The 24,789-nt window shown below is 33.4% G+C and overlaps 1 protein-coding gene across 1 annotated transcript in view; it reads right to left on the minus strand.

Annotated features, from left to right (window-relative positions):
* LOC106461811 (X-linked retinitis pigmentosa GTPase regulator-like) overlaps positions 1 to 24,789 on the minus strand; it is a 150,846-nt gene that overhangs the window by 58,300 nt on the left and 67,757 nt on the right. Inside the window, exons 10-12 of the mRNA XM_022388887.1 lie at positions 24,531 to 24,683; positions 10,747 to 10,855; positions 465 to 622 (exon numbers count right to left, since the gene is read on the minus strand). Coding sequence (XP_022244595.1) covers positions 465 to 622; positions 10,747 to 10,855; positions 24,531 to 24,683 — 420 coding nt within the window. The remainder of the gene's footprint in view (positions 1 to 464; positions 623 to 10,746; positions 10,856 to 24,530; positions 24,684 to 24,789) is intronic.

Raw genomic sequence — 24,789 nt, forward strand, 5'->3', positions numbered from 1 at the left:
TTAAGAAAGGACTTGTATCGCTGAAGTTTCTCGGAAAGAATTTCTACGGGAAGTTAACAACAAGCAGATACGCAACAATATTATCCTTATACAATTAGATACATTTAATATCTTTGATATTTTATTGTAAAATATAATTTTAAATCATTTTTATTCATATAAAAGTTGTACAATTAAGTCAAAATAATAATTTTTATAATTTGTTTTTTATCACAAACCAAGTCCAGATGTATAAGATATTACATACTATTGAATACTGTAAAGAACATTTACCATTTGACTTTATAATAATACAAACTTTATCTAAACACAAAGTAAATTAGTTCTATTTCATAATTATAATATGACTGAATAATGTTCCCAATTTACTTCTATTAAAGTTACTAAGACTGTTATTCAAATCAGTTACCTTCAATCCTTCCAATATTACAAATCAATTCAAATTGTGATTTAGCAGATCTTACCTTATTTAGGTCAGACACTTCAGAAACTTCTGATTCTACATCACTATCAGCATGACGAATGGTATCATCATCTGTTGCTTGCTGAAACAAGGATTGTCTTCGAGGTCTAATAGGTCGGTCCATTGCTTCATCATCTTCTGCTTTTGTTAAATCTTTTTCTAAGATATATTATTAACAACTTCTAATAAAAGTATACTATCTACAGAGATCAGAACTAAAAACTAACCCTAACAGGAATGTTACAGATTAAACTGATCTGAGTCTTAATATTCAGTTCTAATTATATCACTTAATTATTGCCATTAATACTAAATCAAGATCAACCATAAAGTACAGAAATGCATCCATTCTAACATTTAATTTATTACATATAAATAAACAAATCAAGTATAATGTTAAAACATTTAAGCTTCATTTAAAGTTATTATATTAGATAATAAAAATTATTATTACTAAAAAATGCAAGTTTTATAAGGATTGGGAAAACAGTGGTTTTCAAAATACTAATCCTGAAACTTACTGTCTGCATTCTCCATGTACAATAAAATATTACATATTTTAGGTATTTTCTGACTGGGAAACTAGCTGAATGTACCTTCTTTTTAAGATTGACTGAGGGATATTTCATCTGTATTTAGTCTTTCATGCTCTGAATGAATTCATTTTCCATTAATTTGATTAGCAAACTATAATTAAGTTTGATAAAATTAATTGAAGTTGGTTGTAATACATTTTTTATTTCATATGAAACATAAATCAAACTTTTAAAGCAAAACACAATTTATAATTTTACTATTTAATATTGATTTAAACAAATTTTCAAGTAAGTGGGTGGATAAATGTAACATTTCTTATTTAAGTTTTCTCTTTGTGGATGTGCACCACTTACTTTATATAAAATATTTTCAATTTCAAGAGATTGAGCATTAGAAACCGATTTTTCTTTCTTTATTAGTTGGACTTACCTATAAAGTACCAGTGGTTTTTATATTACTTAAAAATTGTAACATTCTGACAACATAATTACTTGGTTCATAAGAACATACCCTTCAAGACTTATGTGACTTAGATTTTTCATAATAAATTTTAAAACCATGCATGTGATAACTAACAGCTAATTAAGATAAGCACATAAAAATAATGGAGAAATCTTTAAGTATGTTGTTTAACAAAATCTTTATATTTCTTCACTCAAAACTGTTTAAAAGAATAAGAAAATATCATAGTTAAAAAACAACACATAATAATGAAGGATATGTCTGATAAATAATCAGTTAATCTACATATATATATATATTTATGCTTACAAATCTCTTGTATTTTTCATGTTCCCTAGAGATAACACCAACACTGAACTTACATAGAAAACATAAATGTACTCAAATTAACTTCATTTGTACCTTAATCTCATATATCTAATAAAACATGAATATCTAATTAGGTTAAAAATTATTATATCAAATTCATGGCAACTGTAATGTGAGTTTAATTAAAAAATAAAAATCTTCAAATGAAAGCTGATGAGTTACTCAACGATCCAAGTGTCCAATTGCATGGCTGTTTTTTTATATATTTAAGTATAATAAAGTTTGTGTTCATTTTATCAAGCTTGTTTATTTTTTACATAGAAAATTCAATCAAGTTTCCAAATTCAAATCACTCCCATATTTCCTGGTTGACCCAGCTGTTATTAGTAGATCTTTCTAATATTTGTGCAGAAATCAGTTTTATTTGAAACTACTTGAAAAACCTACAATGTTGAGTAGGAATTGGAATCACTTTAGGAATAACTTAGACAGTTCTTACTACAGGAAGAATAAGTTTAAAGCCAACATATAAAATTACGGAAGAACAAGTAAGATAACTGCCTATAAACATGAGACGATATTCAGAGTACAAAAGTACAGTGAAAACATGTCTCTGAGGTAGAAAAGAAGAGCCTTGAATACCAATACATCTATAAGAAAATCAAAACTGTTCAATACTAGGGCTTGATCATAGTGATCTATCATTAGAAAAGAAGGCCTCATTGAGATAAAGATAACATCCATAAAAGAAGAATCATTCTGTGGAGTATTACAAAGAAGGATGACCCAAGGATGTTGGATTATACTGGTCTTCAAAGCACTACAAGGGTTACCAATCAGACAGATACTTGGAGTTGTCTACACCAATCACTCACAGGCTGGCTATGGAAAGACTGTACAAATATTTCAAAAGTGTTAGAAAATTAGCCAAACAAACACAAGCCATTAAATAGTTGGTGATGACTATTAAGGAACTAGCCCAGCATGTAGTGACTCAGTTCACTTCAAAAGAATTATTTAATGGGCTGCTGTAATTGAAGAATTACTGAAATGATTAAATCCTACAAAAACAATGTTACGATCAAATAATGAAAGCAGAAAAACTAGTTGCCTACTTTGACACACTTCACTGTCTTTAGAGCAAAGCCTACACTAAAACAAATTCTGCCAAAAATTGTCTTATTTCACAAATCCACAGAGAAGCTATTAATGAAATAAACTTTTTTTTGTTCAAATTTAATGATGAGGAACCTAGTTTTTAGGAAATAAAATTTGGGGCTTGAGTAGGTAGTGAAAGAAACATTATTACAAATGTATAACATTTCTAAAGTTTATGATGACAGAGATGAAGGAATTGTCAATATATTATTTAAATTTGCTAATGACATTAAAGTATTGGGTGTTGTTGGCTGTGAGAAGGACGCTACTACTTTACAAAAGGATTTGAATTATTTGGTGTGTTGGGTAAATAAATTGCAGATGACTTTTAATTACAATACATGTAAGGTAATGCATGTGGAGTATCACAATTTGGATTATCAGTATAATTTTGATGGGAATAGCTTTAGTGTTTTTGGTTCATTGGTTGCTTAAGTCATCCAAGCAATGTACTGTTGCTATTGGCAGGGAAAATAGGATTTTTGGTTGTATCTACAGAAATATTGCCTTCAAGTCTACAACAGTTATAATACCATTGTATAAGCCATTTGTTAGGATACATTTGGAGTACTTTGTTCAGCCTTGGGCTCATTACATTGAATTGTTGGAAAGGATTCAGAGGAGAGCTACTATGACGATACCTGAAATGGAAAGGTTTCCATGTATGTATTGGTTAATAACTCTGAAAAAAGAAGAGTCAAAAGGGATATGATTTAGGTATTTAAGATTGTTAAGGGAATTTATAGTGTTGATGCATCATATTTTTTGCATGTTTAACAGTGAGAATGGTAAGACTATGGGACATGAATATAAATTTTGACAGGGCAGAAGTTATCCTCAGCTAAGACAGCTTTATTTTTCTAACAGGGTGATTAGCCTTTGGAATAGATTGTCTTCAGATGAAGTAGATGCAGTTAAGTTAAAGGAGTTTAAGTGGAAAGCTTGATAAAAATTTGAATGACCAGGGCAGGCTTTAAGTTTTTTTTTAGTGTTTAGTGTAATGTAGCAGCTAGGATGACCTAGATAGACCAAAATATCCCTTGATTTTTCTTTATTGTAATGTTATGTTAACAAACAGGTAGGAGAAACACTATGTTCTGCTCCTACAGTGGGATGTTCTCAGGAGAGCAGCTCTCACGTATAATATGAAATGACATACTGCAGAGGCAGTAGCCACTCTTTATCCATAACAAAAATTGCCAGAGAGTACAAAACTGGTCAAATTACAAAGAAATACAAAGGGAAATACAAAGAAAGAACCAAGAAGTCTCTGATGATGGGCTCAGAAATGTGAAGAAAGTGTAATGGTAACATCAAAACATAAATAAGCAACAATAAAAACAGATAATCCACATCCTGGTTTGGGCTGAGATATCTAGTGATAATAGTAATCCTGTTTGCAATATCTATCGTGCCACATAAGGATAAGCATGTGCAGGTAAGAAAGATAACCATTGAGGCATCATCAGCCACAAGATGGTGCCCTCTGTCCACTACCAAAAAGCAAATTCCTCTTATTTAGCTCTAGCATAAAGGGTGGAATGTTGTATAGGACAAACAAATTATTGTATCTTTCTTGTTTTGTATTGTTTGTTTTGAAGCCAAACTTCTTCACAATCACAGACTTCCTGGAAATGGCTAATAATAGATGTTTGGAAGACTATACAAAAATTCCCATGAGATGGATTCCATCAAGCCTGGTGAATAACCACAGGTGTTAGCCAGAATCCCCAAGCTGAAGATACAGTGATGTGAAAAATGCAAAAAAGAAAAAGTATGTAGATTCATCCCATATGATACTATAAAATGCTTGCTAAAGGGTACAGAGACCAGGAGGCCAAAGACACAATCAAATGGCGAATGTGATGAAACATAACCTGAAATTCATGCTTTAAAAGATTGGGAACATCATGATAAACAAGATGGATCACCTGCACAAAACAATTTGTTACTTGGATGAAGTAAAATCAATAGAACAAGAATCATCATGAGGTACAAACAACTGATGTTCATTCCCTTGATAATATTCTAGGTGCTTGCAAAATAAGAACAAACAGCCCTGACCAAATATAGAAAACGTTTGTTAAAAGGAGAATTAAGGTTAGTTAAGTAAGAGTATGTAAAATAATAAAATGAATAAAAAAAAACTTGTGACAATCTCTTGCAGCCCAATTCTCTGGTGGGAAGGCTTTGTAATATTAAGATAGAAGTACAGAGAGTTTCTGGGGGAAACAAGTAAGAAATATCAATGACAAAAATGCATGATTGTCTTCCCTTTGAAGCAACTAACAAAATAAGATATGTCTTTAGGGAAAGATAGTATGGTGAACAAGTTGCTGATGGTTCACAAGGAGAAACCAGAAAACTTACATGTCCCAGTGGGATGGATTTCAGACCAGATTTAAATCCAATGAGGATAATGTCTAGGACTTGTGACAAATGTTATAAAAGACTTATAAGAAAAGTGTAGCTAACAAAAGCACATGATTTCTGTGACAACTGAAATTGGCACAAAATGCAGCTCTGTAGCCTGCAACAGAAGCAAATAAGCTTTGATTATGAGAGAGGTGCATGAAAAAAAATGAGTTAAGCTGTTAATTAGTTGGAGAAAGACAAGAAATCAAATTCCAAAAGATAGACAACATGACTGGTATACTATCAGGGAGGAATGTCTACAAGAATGTGACAACACTCAAGCTACCCAAGGAGAGAGGTCAGCTTCACTAAAAAAAAAGGACCCCATAACAGCAATTTGTAAAGTTGTAGCAATATGTTTTATTGAAAGCATGTGTTCAAACTCAATAAGGAAAGTCTTTCAGTATTTAATAGGTAAACCTACCTGGTTTTAAGATGTTTTTAAGACACTTTTATATTCTGTAATTAAAAAATCACATTTTATGCTTAATGGTATAATCCATGAACAGACTGATGTGGTAGCTATGATCCTAACCTTGCTAACCTTTTTTTGTGCTTCCACGAAAAAGTTTGATTACAGACCTGCCAATTGGTAAACATCCCAATATAAAATTTACTGTTGAAAATGATCAGAAGGACAAACTCATGTTCTTGGATGTTCACGTCTTAAATAACTAGGGAAAACCTATCAGTAAAGTGTATCATAAACCCATTTCCACTGGACTTTATTCACTATTTAAAAGCATCATTCCTTCAATTTAAAAAAAAATGTGTTTAAATTCTGTTATACAGAGCCTTTAAGATATCAGGAAATTAAATCCTTTTTGAAGCAGAAGCTGAGAACATTAAGTAAATGCTTAGAAGAAATAGTTTTCCATTGTTGTTTCTAAGTAAAATAATCCATACCAAAACTGAAAAGCTAAATATACCATCTGTTGCTATGTTAAATTTTCTGAAGAAAACATTTATTTTAGTCAAAGAACTGTATCTAAAATCTAGATAACGTGGCTTTAAAACAAAATCTAAGTTAAAAGGGCTCTTCAAATGTACAGATAAACAACATCCGTTGAATACCTCACAAGTGGTATAGTACATGAGTTCACTTGCTCAAGGTGCAACCATGGTTATACTGGATGAGCTGCTAGGATGCTCAGCAGTAATATAAAAGAACACTGTAATGCTTAAACCCACAAAACCAGAACTAATATCAAATATGGTCTAAAAGAATGTTTAGTGTCTGCCTACAGTTTTCTCTGCATCATTTTCCATTCATGAGAACAATGCTATAATCTCTTGCTATTAAGCTAAGTAAATGAGCTCTTAACCAGAAAATGAGTGCACTACCACTAAAATTTCAACTGTGAAAATGTAAAGCAAAGAACAGAATGTGAACTTAGACCATTGAACACAGGGAGAAGTTAAATATTATAATGTGAATATGGGTTCTGGTTCAGACTGTTAATGTGTTTTATAGCTAGTTTCACAATGTTTGTTTGTGAAAGTACAGAAAAAATAATAAGTTCCTGGTGAAGCTCAGAAAATGTTTATGTTGAATGCAAGGAAATAAACTCATGAATAATAGTAATACTTACAAGTTTGATAGAAGTAATTGAAAGCTTCAATTAGCAAAGTATTTCAAAATTTTCATTAAAGAAACCAATAGTTTGGCTAAAATTTCGTTCTGCTTTATAGAATAAAGGCAGCAAAAATAGGAGCCAGGAAACAGGCTTAGCCAAAAGACAGTAAGAGAAATACCAGTTCCTTATATTAACTGCATCCACCACAACTGAATACAACTCATTCAAAAGGCCAACAACACTGTTATCTTAGCTGAAAATGAATCCTACCCTAAAAACATTTATATTTGTCTCCTAATCCTACCAATCTTACTTCTTAAACACCTCAATCAGGTCCTCCCTAACTCTTCTTTCTCAAGAGAAAAAATAATTTCAGAGATCTTAACCTATCCTCATATGAAAACCTTTCCATCCCTGGTATCATCCTAGTAACCCTCATCTGAGTCCTTACTAACAATTCAATGTCCTTTGTAAGGTAAGGAGCTCTAAGACTGAATACATATTCCAAATTTGGTCTAACCCATGACATATACAACAAAATTATAACCCTTTTAGACTTGTTTTCAATATTTTTGTTAAATTTAGTAATCAAAATTATTTAGTTGATTTTTTTTGTTAAATTCTCTGTTATAAAAAATTACAAGACTACTTTTAGAACTTTTTTGTGTTCTTTTTGTAGGAACATAAATATACTGTTTACATTTCCAGAAAATGTACATTTGAGACTTGAACGTGTATTTAAAATTTTTATTTCAGAAAGTAATAAAATTGTATAATACTTTACTAGAAATCCTTATCATAATGTTTTATCAGCTTTCACTGAGTAATCATAACCAAAGAGGTGTTGAAAAAGTTTAAATTAGGCATTAAATTACCTTATCTTCCCAATAGTTCATCTTTCCTTATGTCTAATACAAAATATAATTATCTTTAAAACGAATAAGATGAAAAACCATTTCTAACTTATCAGTCAAGAAATGTTAACATTTTCTTTATCTAAAAATTTCCATACACTTTAAAGAGCTATTACCTCATGTTCACTGACATGTAACTTTCTGCATATGCCACATTCCTTGAACAAAGCTTCCACACCTACAAATGTCAACATGTACTGCACCAGCATATGATGTAATCACCTTTACACTACAGCCCTCCACCAATAGTAGGGTGACATATTCTCCATATACAGTAAGCTCCATGAGTACTAGCATTTGAACAAAGGATCATTCTTGATGAGGCAAAGGAACTGTACAGGAAATGGAGAGGAAGGGTGGGAGGTGGTGCAAGAGAGGTATCTATCTGAAATAAATTTTCAGGTATGGAAAATGTTAATTTCAGAGAGGCTACTTATCACTTTGCATTACAACATTCAGAAACTAGTGGGGTGCCCTGTACTACACTACCAGGCATCATGCCATTCCTACTTCTCCAACGAGGGGTGAGTCCATTCTGTCTTGTATTAGTCCCGAAAAGGAATTTGTCATATCAATTTCCCCAGCAGCTTGGAGGGGGGGGGGGGGCACTGGAAAGATACTTGGACCATATCATTATCAAACACAATCATCTGGTATTAGGTTCCATACTGAGAGGCAGTGCAATGGGTTACCAGAACTAAAGACAGTAGCTATGTACAGATGCAGGTTGGGTTGAGAAAGGGAATACCTAGAGTTGTGTTGGAGTGATTGAGTCACCAGGGCTGACAAGGAATCCTGGGAAAGTTTTATTTAACATTCAAGTCCACTGAAGGGGATGCATATGAGGGAGTGCTTGAGAGAGATAAGGGACTTGTGGGAAGTCAGAATCTCCAAACGTGAGAGAACCTCTTACACAGATAGAGTACGAGACAGAAGAGCCTTGGAAATCAAAATCTCAATGGCATGAAAATGCAAAGGTGATGGCTGAGCCCACCCCAAATATGAATTCAGAAAAACACCCATATGAAACAAATACTGAAGCAGGGGCCAAGACAGACTTGGAGCACTTGACTAGCCAGCAAAGATGAGACACCTTCTGAAGGAAGAGGGAAGTTATCCCTGCAGAAGCTCTTTGAGACAGTCAGCAGGAGCCAATCATCAACATAATTATGAAATTGAGGACCCAAAGAATGCAAATGCAAGCAAATACTTGCATAGCACAAATGAAAGTTTAAGGGACCATGGCTAACCCAAAGGGAATGGCCTAGAACTGAAAAACCTGATTGTTGTGAACAAACTGAAGATGTTTCTAATGTTGCTGTCTCAAAACTTATTAGCATCACTTTGGTCTTTACCAAATCATTACAGAAGAAGTGATCTGATTGTTATTGCCATTGTATCTTATTCTGCACAGTAATTGCAAAAAATGGTAAATGACATATGTGTTGGTGAAGGTGTTAGTAAACTCCTCCATGCAAAAGATAAGGCACATTTAATTCCTGTTTCTGTTGGCACTGCCCTTAGCTGTTCTGCAATATCAGATGCTAGAAAAATGATTATGAAATTTGGTGCCTTGTTTAGAAAGGCCTACAAATTAGAACAACTGTACAATAAAGAGTGTACTAAACTTGGAATTGAAAATGTAATGAAACCTCTAGCTGTTGCTCCTACTAGATGGCTCAGTTTCTTTGAGAGTCTGTGTGTTGTTTCATGCATGTGGGAAGGCTTTTTTGAAGAAGGAGGATGCCCTGAACAAACATATGTTTGACATTGAAGAAATCATTCTCACTCATCAACAGCAACAAAGAGTCTATGTCAAGCTTGTGGTTCTGGAAGAAAAGATTGAACCAGTTTTAACTGTGCAGAGAGAGAGCTTGTTTTATGCTATACAAAATGTACTACATTATGGAAGTTAAGTTTTCCATTTGCTTGGAACAGAGCACATATATTATTCCAACAGAAGAGTGTATTGTAATTTTAGGAATGCTGTCACCTAAAGATGCTGCTTAGGTGAGGCAATGTATTAATGAATTCTGTGTAATCCTGAGTGACATATAGAAAGGAACAACTAAAAGAATGTGATTACACTATAAATAAGCTATGGATGCAAGCAAGAGTGCTGGAGCCTCTCCCAAAGTCAGCTTAGAGATATGAGTGTGACAACTACAAGGAAATGTTTTCCTTTGTGGAAGACGTAACAACTGAAGTTCTGCACTAAAAATTCAGTTAATACATAGCAGAACCCTATCCAGACAATCCAGAACTCACAGCAGTGAGATTCTGGAAGAATGTTGGAGGTCTGTCAGCAGCAGCATAAACTCTACTATGCATTCTGGTTAGAAGTTCAACAGTAGAGTGTTCCTGCAGTACATTTTGCTATATTCAAGGACCAGACCACAGTAAAACGTATAAAAATGCATTCAAAAAGCAAATGATGATATATGTTAATGGATATCTGCAACCAAATTACTGTAGTAAACTGTTTTTTATGCTTTTATTACCCAACCAAAAGACAACACAATCTGGTGTCAAAACCAGAATTCTTCTTCTCTGAAAGCTTTTAATTAGTTGTACTTAAGATTTTTCAGATGAAGAAAGTAGCCAAAACCAAACCAGTCGACTTTTTTTGCACCCAACTTGTAACTTTTTCAGTCTGAGAGAGTAGTCTGTTGTACTTTATTTGTGTTTAGACATTTTTGATTTTTTATGAACAAAACCCAATTTCAACTCCAACTCTTTTGATTAAAAAATTCTACCTAATTTTTAAAAATTATTGACCCAAATTTAGAAAAACATTTCACCCAAAATTTTGAACAACTAAATATAAACCATTAGTTTAATTACAACTTTTAATACAAATATGGAAAAAATATATAAACATTTATTTAAGTACAACCAAACAAAAACATACCTGCTCCAATGCCGGGTAGCTTAGATTTATTTAGTGGATTATGTATAACATCATCAAGAGAAGGTCGTTTTTTGGAAATGTTCTCTTGTGACAGAGGGGGCAGTTGACCCTGTAAATATAGTATGTTAGTCATTAAACAACCATGCTAGCTTGAGGTTTACTAATACTAACAAATATCACTTGTGCAGAAAACAACTTGTATATAGCTCAAGTTTAAGTTATATTTTTAGACAAGCTATCTCTTTATAAAACATTTAGTGATAAAAATTTGTTTGAAAAAAAAATACATAATTATTTTTATGAACTTGTACCTTGTTTTCCTCTAATATGTCAAAAATATTAGAGTGGTCGAAGTTTTTAATTATCTGTAATAGTTTTATGAATTATCACTTTTGCAAATTTAACAACCTGAAACCATTACATTTTTACAAACTTTTCTCAAATAAAATAAATACACACTATATCACCAAACGTATTTGAATAGCACATACTGAAAGGTTAATATGTTCATTGATTGCTGTGCCATTTTAATAGAGACTGAACCCTCTGTTGATGTCACTCACAGCCCGACTCTACTACTAACACTTGCCACTATCTGTTAATATACATCTTGTGGAGTAGACAGACACTCTTCATGTAAAGAAGCTCCAAATACGTATAATTAGGGTTTGTCTTTTCTGCTTTACGGCAGCATTCCAAAACATCCCAGAGAAGTACAACTGGACTGAAATCAAGGTTCTAGGCTAGCTAATGCAGATTCTGGATACTGTTTATCTCAAACCACTTTAGGAAATGATATGGCATATATTATCATACTAAAAGATGCATATTCCTTAAAATAATATCATTATACAGTCAATGCAGCAGAGTCAAAAATGGCATGATACAACAAAGCATTGATTAATTCTGGGTGGCTCAGCTAATAGTCAACATTTTGTAGGTGCAGTGGACTTATTTTTTTTACATATTGTCCATAGGGTATTTGTATATAAGGAGGCACTCATACCACTAATGCTAAATTCACTAACATTCCTCTTTACAGGGCTGTGAAGGCTTCTTTCGTTGTCATATCTTGATTCCCACTTGCTATCTGTGAAAACTGCTAAACTTTATAAACCCTATATATCAATGCCCTGTAGGCTTGATATGGAAATTAGGTGTGAATGGAAGGAGTATGCTATCTCAGTACTTATGGTAATATAGTGTAGACATAACTTCTACATTTATATCACTCGAAAGTTGCAAATGGCTTTGTTACCACTCATGATTTTAACATTAGTGATTTATATCAACAAGTAAAGAGCTATGAATGTATAGTTTCCTTGTTATAAGGGTGTTACTTTTTTATAAAAATTAATTAACTGAAGCACATCTCTTTAAAACTGATTAATTTGGTTAATATCTTAATTATATTTTATTTAATTGAAAGTGAAATTCAGTTAGGTACTTATCTCAAGAGAAACAATGAGCTATATTGCTATATCTGTTCTCACATATTCTTGACCTATTTGCAATATATATATATATTTGTACTACATATGTAGTAAGATACCTACTGATTTGTAGTAGCTACTGGGGTCTTTCTCTTTAAGAAAAAACAAGTGAGGCAAATACTTAGTTGAAGTTAACATTTTTTTATCTGAAAATATATTTTTGATAGATACTCACTTCCAAACATAGAATAGCTTGATCGCTCATATATCTGCCTGTGAGATTTGCATGCCACTAGCCTTAAGATAACTCCTATCTACAAATCACATGTTTAATGTGAGCTGCGCTAATGCATGATGACATCGCCATACGATAATAGCTCTCTATCAATAGGAGGACAACACAATTTCCTTACACAGTAGCTCGTCATGCAGACATTCCACCTATTCTTGTGACACTTGGGACTCTTTTGCCTTTCTCTCTCTTCCTTCTGGGTGAAGAGTATGCCCTGGTTGAGACAAGATGGAGCCACTGCCATCAGGTTTCACACTCCATGGATTTTCCTTTTGTGTGCTTTTTGAAGGGAGCTTATCTAGGTTTAATGTTTGCACTGAGTCCTCCCACCAACTGTTCTACATGAAGAGGTAAGGTATAGTTTTAGAAGTTAATGTTTTCTTTGCCTGAAAATGTATTTCCAACACATACTCAACTCCACACAACTTCCCACTCATCCTCCCCACTTCCAGTGTATTTTATTTTTGCCTCATCAAAAAAAGAGTTATTTGGAGCACAAATACTTAGGGAGAAGCATCTGCACACAAGTGGTTGGTGAACCAGGAAACACAGTGTGGTTAGGGTGCAATCAGACCCTAGTGTATGTGTCTCACTTTGACAGACTGAGACAGGGGTGGCAAACCTGTCCTGTTGCAAGAGGAGGGCACACTAGCTGTTTAAGGAGTGACCTGCACTACTTTTCAGCTACTTCTAGGATTGAAGGATGAAGAACTGGGGACCAGAATTGCGGAAGTTTAGTGTTGAAAAAGTGGCAAAGGCACTGATGAGGGACATGACTAACTGGGAGCAAACCAAACAAAAAAATCTGTAGGTGGAGAGGCCACTTCATAAGTAGAATCTGGTCTGGCTGAGAGAGGCTATCCACCACTAGGTTCAGAGTACCCAGCACATGACAAGTTATGAGATGTTCAAGAATGGAATAAGCCCAAAATAGCAGGTCCAAAGTGCAGAAGCAAAGAGTCCTGGAACAGAAACCCCCTGATGGTTCATAAGAAACGACTGTAGAATTGTAGAGTGGATCATGACCAAACAATACACAAGAAAAATGTCGAAATGGGAGCATGCCCTATGAATTATGAGAAACTTGAGCATGTTGTTATGGAGTGAATGTTCCTCTGGAGCCCACATGCCCAAAGTCAACTTATCATTTGGAGTCATGTCCCAGCCCAGCATTTGTGTAGAGATGAAGATCTGGTCAGGGGAGGGTGAGGATGGCAAGGAATACCACTGTGGTATTGGCATAGTCAAGCTACAATTATTCAAGAGGAGGAGAGGGGAGGCACTCTATCAAGAACAAAGGAACTCAAGAGAGGTTCCACGGGTCTCTCAATGTATATTGAAGAAGGTTTATGTGTGCATAGTCTAAAACAATGTGTAGTTTTAGTGAAGATAGAGGTCCCAAAAGTGAAAGAATCTTGCATGCAGGCTATAAATGAGAAGCACAAATCTTAGTGATTAGTGACAAGACATTCAATTACTTGCAAGCAGAGAGATGAAGGTTGAGCCCAACTGAGATGAGAGATGAAGAACATACCCAAATGTAGCAAATATAGAGCAGGCATGAGAAAAAGACTTGGAATGCTTGACTAGTCAGCCCAGCTGAGCAGCCTCCTCCAGACAAATGGAGGTATGAGTGAAGGAGTCCTCTCAAGAAGGGGCAAAAAAAGTCAATCGTCCATGTAATAATGGAACTTTAGCTCCAACATGGTGAATGCCCCATGACTCGACTGAAGATGTAAGGAGCAGATACAATGCGAAAGGGAAGAGCACAGAACTGAAAGACTCAATTTTGATGGATGAAATGGAGAAAATGTTTAGAAGACAGGGCAACTGGAATGTGTTAAAAAACATTTGATATGTCAAACTTGGTAAATCACAGACGAAGTAAAAAGGACTACAGGAGAGAAACCCTCCATTCAGAACTGCAGGACAAATAGAAATCAGTGGAGAGATGACAGGTTGATAGCCAGATGCCAAACAGATAAAAGTAATATCACAGAGTAGGGGTAAATACTCGCTTGAAGGCATTCTTCACCATGGGATCTGAGGCTGCATCCTTGAGATGCTGAAGATAAATAAGATTGAAGGAAAGAGGAAAAGAAGAGAGAGGATGAAGAGAAGAAGGGTGAGGATCTAAAGAACCCATTTGTCAGTTGAAAATGGAGACCAAAAGCTGGTGAAGAAAGACAGACAGGCACCTTCTGGACAAGACCCAACCTGACAAGATGAGCGATTACCCTAACACTGTAAAGTGGAAGGACAGGGAGTAGGATTGGGAAGAAGAGATGTAGATCAAGCAGGCCTAGGAACAGAAACAGAAGGGAAAGGTGGGAAAAAATGAGAAACCAAAGAGGGCAATGAGGACTGATGCCAGGCCACCTCGGACTGGGTCTTCAGAGTAAGGAACATTACCAAAGATTTCCAGGTGAAGAAAAGGAGCTCAATGAGAATCACAGATCTAAGAGTGAGGTAGGTGAACATTAGTTAGGTGAACATCCAGACTCAACAATCCCAACAGTAGAGGAACCAAGTGAGGGATAGAACAGAAATAGTAGTATCAGCCAAGGTGATGAAAAAAAAAAGAGAATAAACCTCTACAGAAAACCCTTCAAGAGCACGATGAAGAGCCTAAGAAATAAAGTGAAGGAACAAGAGGTAACATAGGAGAGTGGAAAGAAAGAAAGAAAGAAAGGAAATTGTGAAAATTGGGTACTATAAAGTAAAACGGAAGTTAAGAGGTCCACTCCTTAGTAGGTAAAAGAGATTCCTAACACTGAAAATCAAGGAATGGAAATGAAGAATGGCTGTAAGTCTGGATAAAAGAGTCAAGTAGACAAGGGGCAAAAAGGCATGTTAGTATGGGTTTACAGTTGTTCATGAAAGAAGTTTGCATGGATCCTAATATTAGGAGAAGGAGGGAAGTAATTATGAGTCTAGGTTTTGTGTAATAAAGAACAGGAGGAATCGAAAGACACTGGCAAAAGAAAAGAACATACCTGTGAAATAATGTGAAGAAGGAGATTAGAAGAATGGAGATTTCCCTCCACTGACAAAGCAGTACTTAGAGCAAACCCTGGTAGGGAAAACAGCTGGTTAAAATCATTGTTGTTCTTGGCATGTTCAAACTGATGTGAAGGAACCTCAGTTGATGGACAGGAGGAGGCCCTGCATATATATAGAATCATGAAAACTGTGCACTAGAAAGTGAAATAGAAGTTAAGAGGTCTGACCCCTCAAGCAGGTAAAATGATGTTTCAAAGACTGGAAATCAAGGAACAGAGATGAAACATGGCTGTAAGCCAGAACAAAAGAGTCAAGTAGACAAGGAGGATGAGGAAGGTGCAAAGTTGTTAAGAAATGAATCTGCATGGACCTTAATATCATGAGAAGGAGAGAAGACAAAGTTATCTTGAGTGTGGGTTTTGTGTAATAAAGATCAAGAGGAATCAAAAGACACTGGAGAAAGTGAAAGAAAAGAACATACCTGTGAAACAATGTCAAGAAAGAGATCAGAAGAGTGAAGATTTTCCTCCACTGATAAGGTAGTACCTAAATCAAATCTTGGTGGGAGAAATAGCCAGTCAAAATCATCATCATCCTGGTCATGTTCAAACTAAGGAGAAGAAATGTCCACCAAATGGATGGGAGGAGGCCCTGTATGCATGAGGGAGCCCACAACTTGTCATGTACTCCACAGACAATGAGCCTCTGGTAGCCACAGTAAACACAGGTCCCATGTTAGTAATGTCATTACTATCACAGGATGAAGTGAAAGTTATCATCACATGAGAATTCATAATGGGTAAGCAGGAAAAAGTTTTTTCTTTTTGTTTGTATAGAAAGAAACAGTTAAACTTGAATGAAATTCAAGTTTTGTAAACTATTGCAAATCTCACATAATTAATTAATAATTTTGAAACATGTCTGTTCATGATGATGTTATTATGCACTAGTCTAATGTGATTTTTAGGTGGGAGTTAGCTCAAGGTTAGTGACATGTAAATCTCATAGGGATCAAGCTATTCTGTGTCTAGAGGTGAGATATTATTTCAGAATTCTATTTTAATTCTTATAATATGGGTTTAAAAAAACACTACTTTATCTTTGTATAATAGGGAACTAAAATCTTCACACTAAGTAAGTGGAGAAGAGAAGAATGTAAACAAAACAAAAAAAAACAAGAAATAGAAGCCATGCTAAGTAGAGAAAAGAAAGATGGTCATCAGAAAGTACTTGTAACATTGCAGTAAACATACACCATTTAGAGGTCAAGAAGAAATACGACAAGCTTGATCTGAGTAAAAATCAGAAGCATTATATACTATGGACATTTTCACTAGTTGAAAACGAGGATCAAAGTGTGCAGCCATAGTATGCTCTAATTCACTCTTATGGGAGTTCTAAAAGTAGGCCTAGAAAAACTTGAGAAGTAAACCCCATTACTTCCTGCATATGAAGTTTCAAAACATAAGTAAAAATAATAATTCTAAATCTATTTCAAGAATTTTGAAATCAAAAATACTTTATAATTGATATTTTATAAGATTTATTCAGTGTAATTTGCAAAGAAAAATGAAAACTAATAAACATTCCAACTTTCATTTTTTTGCTTATCTTCAAGGGGTCTCACTCTGTGAACATATTTAACAATTTTCTTTACAAGTTTGTTGTTTACCCCAAAGTATAGGGTTGTATTTGGAAAGACACTATCATACCTTAAGAATAAAATTATCTATGTATTGCTTCTCACACGATTTTATTACTTTAGCTCTTCATTCTCATTCTTTATGATGTTACAGTCATACTTACACATTGCATATGACTATTTCTGAAGTTCATTAGTAATTATTCAGACTACATGCTGGATAGAGAAAATTATACACTATACATGTTAATTTAGAGTAGATAAAGTGGTCTGAGCAGTGATTTATGTTTCTTGAGAAACTGACTAGATAGAGCTCTTGCAGGAGTGAACACATTTCTAATGTGACTTAGGAACAAATCACAGATTTGAGAATATCTTTATCATTTTATTAGACTTTATTTATTCATGAAAATGTTTATATTATAAAGTATTTCTATTTGAAAGTTACAGAAATTTTCCTCATGACAAGACATCGGGTAAGCTTAGTTAGATTTAGCAAGTGCAATAGGCAATGGCAAAATATTCCAATGACTCAAATCCTTATCTATAGAATATTATTGTTAAGTTTATCAGATTAAAAGAATGCATGCAAATAAAATTACTTATTATTCATTGAAAATGAATTATATTTATTAGCTATAAATTGATATCATCGAATTTAAGTTGGCAAAAATCATGATACCTAGAGTGACAAAGGTAATGGTGATGCAATTTAAAAGGTCAGGTCCTAGGTCACTGACAAACTTTTATCAGTTTTTGCCATGTTTTTTTTATATTTATAACCAGAAATAGTGACTTCTGCAATCAGTAAAGTAAAGTATTAAAATAAATATTTGAATGACCATAAACCAAATTACAACCGACTAGATAAATACAATGCAACTTTCTCATCAATAATAAAATAAAAATCAGTGTCTCACAATAAAATTTCTGAAATTTAGCACCTAAAAAATAATAAAAATACTAAATCAAATTAAACTGATTTTACAAAACAAAAATTAGGCATTATTTAACAAGTTTATAACAAGGAAAAAATCAAAGGATATCAGTGACACAGTGAAAAGCATTAATATGCATGTATTCTAGCAAATATTTTATTTGTAATTGCTAAGAGTGCAACCAATACACTTACGTCACTGTTTATCAAAAATATGAAACTTTTCACTGACAAGAGTCATTCTTTTTGGCTTACATTTGCAAGTTTTTTAATTGGAAGAAATTAAAAGAGTATAAAAATAAACAATTATATAGATTTCATAAGCCTTACTACTCTTGTTCTTAAACTTTTTCCATTTTTTACAATTATAAAAGTTGTGGCATAAGATTTGTATTGTAAAAAAGTGTAATCACATAGGTGAAGTTAATGTTAATATAAGCACTAATAATGTTTCAGTTGTAATTTGCTGCACTACCATATATTGATGTCAGAAACACTGAAGAGCAAGTGTTTCTTTGCACCAATAATAACAAAACAAATAATGAAAAATGTACCTTAAATTGTTTGATTTACTTTGTATTAGGTAAATGAAGCAATATTGTGAAATAGGTTGAATTCAATTTAACTATATATTCTTTCTAAAAGAAGTTTTATATCTTTACTTTAACTGAAGAGGGAACTATTAGATCATCAAAAAATTAATGCATTTTTTTTAGATGGACAAACCCGATCAACTTATATATCAAAATAACATTTATTAAATGAAATAGTTTATATTCTTACTGATGATGCTTTTCCATCTTACAGTCATGTTGTTAATGACCTGATTAAAGAAATCACTTGGCTTGTAGTTGTAGTCAAAGCAAAATTTACCAAGTAATAACTGAAGTAGTGTTTCAACTAAGCGTTATGTTAAGCTTATGTATAAGGCCTAATGCTTAGACTACAAATAGGCCTACTATTACTACTATTAATTGAATGATTGGGTTTCCACAATAAACAGCATTCATATACATTTCTATCAATACTAATGATATAATATTGATCTATCATGTGATTGTTATTTTTATATATTTCATAGGTAGAATCTGACAAAGCTTGTAGCCAAACCAATGGGGGATAATGAAGGACGAAAGAGCAGCTTCACTGACAGTAAAATACTAAAGTTAACATAAATAGACCTTTTAACCAAACAAACCCTTACTGAACCAATTAAAGAAAAATTCTCAAAGCTTTACAAAAATAAATCAGCACACATCAACATAAAATGATTATTGCTTTACACTGGTATTTTTAAGGTTTCAATACTCATATGTAGTCACCCAACATTCAGATTGCTGTGCTGAATAAAATAAACTTCTATATAATGTAATTAAAAGTTTTGGCACCAAGTTGTCAGATTTAGTAGCCCATCTCAATTTTTGGTGGCCTGGGGTGACCAGATCACCAGTTAAAGGCTGCACTGCTTTTATCTGTACAATATTATGTTCATTGGGCAGCTATTGTTCCTTGTTCTGTATTCTTCCTTTAGATTACCAGTGGCAAGTCCTAATGAGACTGGACAAAATCATTACCAACCAAAAAAAGCACACAAAACTTCTCCAATAACTTGCTGGTAAAGAGAGAGTGGTTTCACAAGTCCAGGCACAAGAGGTGGAAGTAGTGGAGAAACCAATAGATACATGGGAAGACCTGGAACAAATCTGTACCAAGCTGTCAGAAAACTCAGGCTAGAGAAAAAAACTGGTAAATCCTATAATGAATAGCTATTTTTTTCATTTATAGTTATTATCATGCATATTAATGGTTTAGGCATATCAAATGTATGCCAAGTTGAAAATGTAATCAAGCATTCATCTAATCAAATGGCGTAACGTAATTTTTTAGGTTGCTGTCCTGAGTGCCTTAGGAGGAAACAATGCTGGGGATTCTGTATGAAGAATATTTAAGAAGTTGGGGACTTTCCGCCTGTTGTCTGGCTTCAACATGAAGGGCAAACATACCAAGACCTGCCTTTGTACAGAATAATTATCAATATATATATATCTGGATATTTCCAGTTTTAATTGATTATTATTTTGGTACAGTAAACATGGTACAAACTACCTGTGTGATTATTATAAAAAAAATTATACATTTTCCATAACTTTGTGAAAATAAGCCCAGTCAGTAGATTGACTGTGCACTGACAACAATAGTATTCAGAAAGGGTCAGTTAGATAACAATGAACAAGACTATTTATAAGATATCAATGACACACAAAGTTTATATTAGGTGATGTACTTTTAATACCTCGTACTTAACCTCATTACCACATTTATAAGTCCTGTTATTTTCTGACATTTATGAATTTTTCAGTGTTATAGAGGTAAAATCCTAGCTTTGTTAAATTTGACAATGTTATTGAAAAGTTCATTATTGCAATTTACAATAGAGGTGTGTAGACAAATTAACCCCAAATGCCAGGATGCTGAGGTTGAGCTGCAGATGGCAGAAACTCTTAAGCATCCACCGAACAAGCGTGGTGGATATGTGTTCCTGGTAAATATATTGACAAATGAAGTGATGCACTCGTATTGGTCACAACTGTTAACTAATACACAAAATAAAATAAGGCAATTAAAATATACAGAATATAATATTGCCAAATTTGAAATGCATTGATGACAAAAGTAAAACAGAGAAAACAATGACATCACTGTTAAGCCATGTACCAACTTTGTCTAAGGTACATATTGCATGAAACAAAATATTCATTTTTGGCATAAACTTAGGCACAACTTTATTTGTATAGCAGGTGTTCATAATGAATAATTTAATCAACATTGTTTTGGCATATAATAATATTATAGTCCTTGGCAGAAAGGTGAAAATACAAATTTCAGATCTTTTGATTTGTGATTTTATTGATAGCTGTAATGGTCTGTTAAATTGAATTGGTATTTTATATTTACAGGCACAAGCTGCTTTGAAATCTCCCAGGACACCCACAACAACACAGTCTGATTCAGATGAACTATATTAAAATTATAGAGATGAAAAAAATAATATATAATTTGTAATGTTATATCAATGATATTGAATAAATGATATTACTTCTACCTTATTTTTGCAAATGAATATATTGAAAGTATTCTGGGTGGAGCTGAAAGATATAAACATGGTACTAAGAAGAGGTAGAAACCAATGGAAGGTAGTTACAATATAGTAGAATGGTAATAGGAATGTACAATGTTGGTATTTTAACATACTAACTTGATTGTATATTGGTAGTTCCATTACATAATATTACCAAGTAGTAACAACGTCTCTGGTAGTCCACACTTTTATATAAAAGTTATATAAGTTAACTACGTAATCACTACCAAACCACTGCATTAACAATACGTATTTATTATGTAAATATGTTTGTTGGGTAACCACTAGGCCATGTCTGACTCCATTTCTCATGCAATACTTCAACTATGTAGCAGATTTTGTGAGATTCTGAAGATATATCCTCCCTAATGTTGCTGGTGGAATGACCAATGATGTGAGTAATGCATGTACTCTGAGAAAGAATATATTGTTGTATTTTGTATATAGTCATTGTACTTGCTCAGTGATGTTCAGGATTTTAGAGCAATTTTCTTAGCTTTTCCTGGGATCTTAGCCAGGTCTATCTTCTGAGTAAGAGCTGGGATCTTAGCCAGGTCCATCTTCTGAGTAAGAGCTGGGATCTTAGCCAGGTCTATCTTCTGAGTAAGAGCTGGAATCTTAGCCAGGTCTATCTTCTCAGTAAGAGCTGGGATATTAGCCAGGTCTATCTTCTGAGTAAGAGCTGGGATATTAGCCAGGTCTATCTTCTGAGTAACAGCTGGGATCTTAGCCAGGTCTATCTTCTGAATAAGAGCTGGGATATTAGCCAGGTCTATCTTCTGAGTAAGAGCTCTAAGTTGTCTGTAAGCATTGTACACACTTCTATCTTTGATTTTGATACAGAGTAATTTTCACTTTGCTCTACTTTGTATTTAGTCTCTTTCTTCAAACTCATTCAAAGTTAGAAGTCGAGATTTAATTCAGTATAACATTTTTTTACATTCCTCCTGCTATTTGTGGTTATTATTCTTATCTATTAGGTTAACCAGTGAACCTGAGAATAGCATGATAACAGTAGTAACAAAAGCTCCTACAAGATGCTTATATCCAATAAATAATGAACAATACCAGCAACAGCTGTATCCTTTCAGAGTGGACAATCTGATCTTAAGCTTACACAACTGTCTTACAGAATAAAAAGTTTCCCATTCTAAGGAAAATCAAGAATAAGAAAGTAAACCCTTTAAAAATTAACACTGCAAGAATATAGAGATGATTATCCAGAGCAGTCCTAAAGTAGCAAGATAATAATAAATTAAGAAATGTAAAACCAACAAAAGAGGAAGAGAAGACCCACTATTGATGGATCTATGAGTGAAAACACTTAAAAAAAGCCAGCTCTTTACAGGCAGTAAGGTCTGCAAAAGAAATATACAAAGCAAAATGGGCTAGAAGGTCATAGGAAAAAAAGATAGCCCACATCATAAATGATAAAAATAATGGCCAATTCAATTTCCAAGCACAAGGAAAATTAAAAAACAAAACTATTATATAGAAAAAGATAGGCTTGAACATGTGTTGAAGAAGAAAACAAAAAGAACCATTCATTATTTAGAAATAGCGTGTAGAAAGAGATGGGGGAGGGATAAAATAGGGAAACATTATAGCTAACAGTAACAATTAACTGGCAGCATAAACACACATACACATACAAAAGAACAACATTACAAAGAATTATGCAAAGACTTTAGATGTAAATGAATGATTTTAGTAGCTGATAACCAAAAACGAATAGCACAAATGCCTTCCAAACAGAAAACTTGCATTGAAGTTGTCTCTGCTACTTAAATTAGTCTTTCTTAGGACTCACTTAAAGATTGTAGCAGCCAAAATTATTAGTTAATTAGTAATTAGAAAAGATAATTATGTATTCTATGGACCATGGAAGTAATTGAATTCTTGTCGCTACAAACTCACCATAAGTATCTACAAAATAATTTATATCTAAATGGGCACTTGGATCTTTTGTGCCCAGAAGCCAATTAAGTTCTATGATACTGAACCCTATACTGGAACAACATGTAGTTAGATGAAGCTACAAAGCCAACTTGCAATAGAGATACAAGAAACAGAGAACAAACATCTGCTTGTTCCACAGATCACACAAATTCTGTGACTCAATATTCATTAGGATTTCTCATTCAAAGTGAAGTTTGTATTCAAAATTTAGACCAATCTTTATATCTTTGCACAGACATGATATTTGTTTTTTATATATTTCAATCCAACAAACCTACACATTTTTGAACAGCAACATAACAGAATCACAGACCAGATGAAATTATGTCCTAGCCCATTTTGTTGAAATAAATTTTGCCATAAAATACATTTTATATCATTAAAACTTACCATAATATATACTATTTATTTTATTATATCTTATTTATAAAACGTATTTCTGTATTGCTTTCAGATATTATTTACAGCTGATTTAAAAAGAACCCCTGTTACTCTCTAATGTCGTGCTGAGGCAAAGTTCACTGTAAGACTCCATTACTTTCACATTACCAGCAAGAGTTTTTTTTATAAAGTGAAAACAACTGCCAAAACAATTACTTCAACAAAATAAACAAACACACAAAAGAATCAATAAAATTTATTGGTTTCTTTAGCATAGCACATAAAAATAACAAAAATAAAACATAATACAGCTAAATTATTTGAAAGTATGCAACAAAAGAAAGAGTTCCCTGAGATAATAACTAAGAGGGTAGAATTTTACATTCTATAAAAGGAATTCTATGGAAAATAAACTGTGAAAAATAAAATAATCTCAGTTTTTCAGAAAAAAAATTGAGAAAACCCTCAAATACACAAGATTCTCAAAGAGTAGATCAATACTAATTAGAAAAGAAAAGGGGGGGGGGAGGAGAATAAGAGACTGCATGTCTAATAAGCCACCACTCCTGTTTATATCACAGAAATATAAACTAAAACCAGAAGCAAATCCACTGGAACCATAGTTAGGCAGGCAAAAGAACAACAAGAAAAGTATATCAAATAACATTAAAAAAAAGTCAAAACTGCTAGCAAACAATGTATATTAACAATAAAAATTTGTAAAATGAAAGAGTTAAAGATTGTGACACAACAGTAGAGATTACTGCATGAGTACTGTATGGGTCTACTGAATCTGTAAACATTTAGAACTAAAAGAGAAAGTTATGTGTGAGACTATCACAAGACCAAATTACACAATGAAAGAAACAGAGGAAAAGTCCTATTTTAGCACTCAGTATAAGTATGTAGCTTTCTTTTCACTTCTAAGTAAATGGTCATATTTGAACAGTAATTTTATCATATACACATGAAACACACAATTTGGTTTTAAAACTTACAGTTTTCTGTCTACGTCGATCACGTGCTGACCTTCCTGCAGCAGAAGGGGTGTTTAGATCATTAGCTTTCAAGTTTACAATATCTTCTTCATTGAGTGATACTCCAGCCTGTCTAACAGCCAACACAACTGTGTGACACCCACCACAGGCAACCTGTATATTTAATAAATTTCAATGCTACAATATATATTGTTCTGGCATTGCAATGAAAGGTACAGTATGAACTAAATTCAAATTGCCTAAATGCATAACTGATAAA

The sequence above is a fragment of the Limulus polyphemus genome, unplaced genomic scaffold, assembly GCF_000517525.1.
Source record: "Limulus polyphemus unplaced genomic scaffold, Limulus_polyphemus-2.1.2 Scaffold1036, whole genome shotgun sequence".
In the NCBI taxonomy this organism is placed as follows: domain Eukaryota; kingdom Metazoa; phylum Arthropoda; class Merostomata; order Xiphosura; family Limulidae; genus Limulus; species Limulus polyphemus.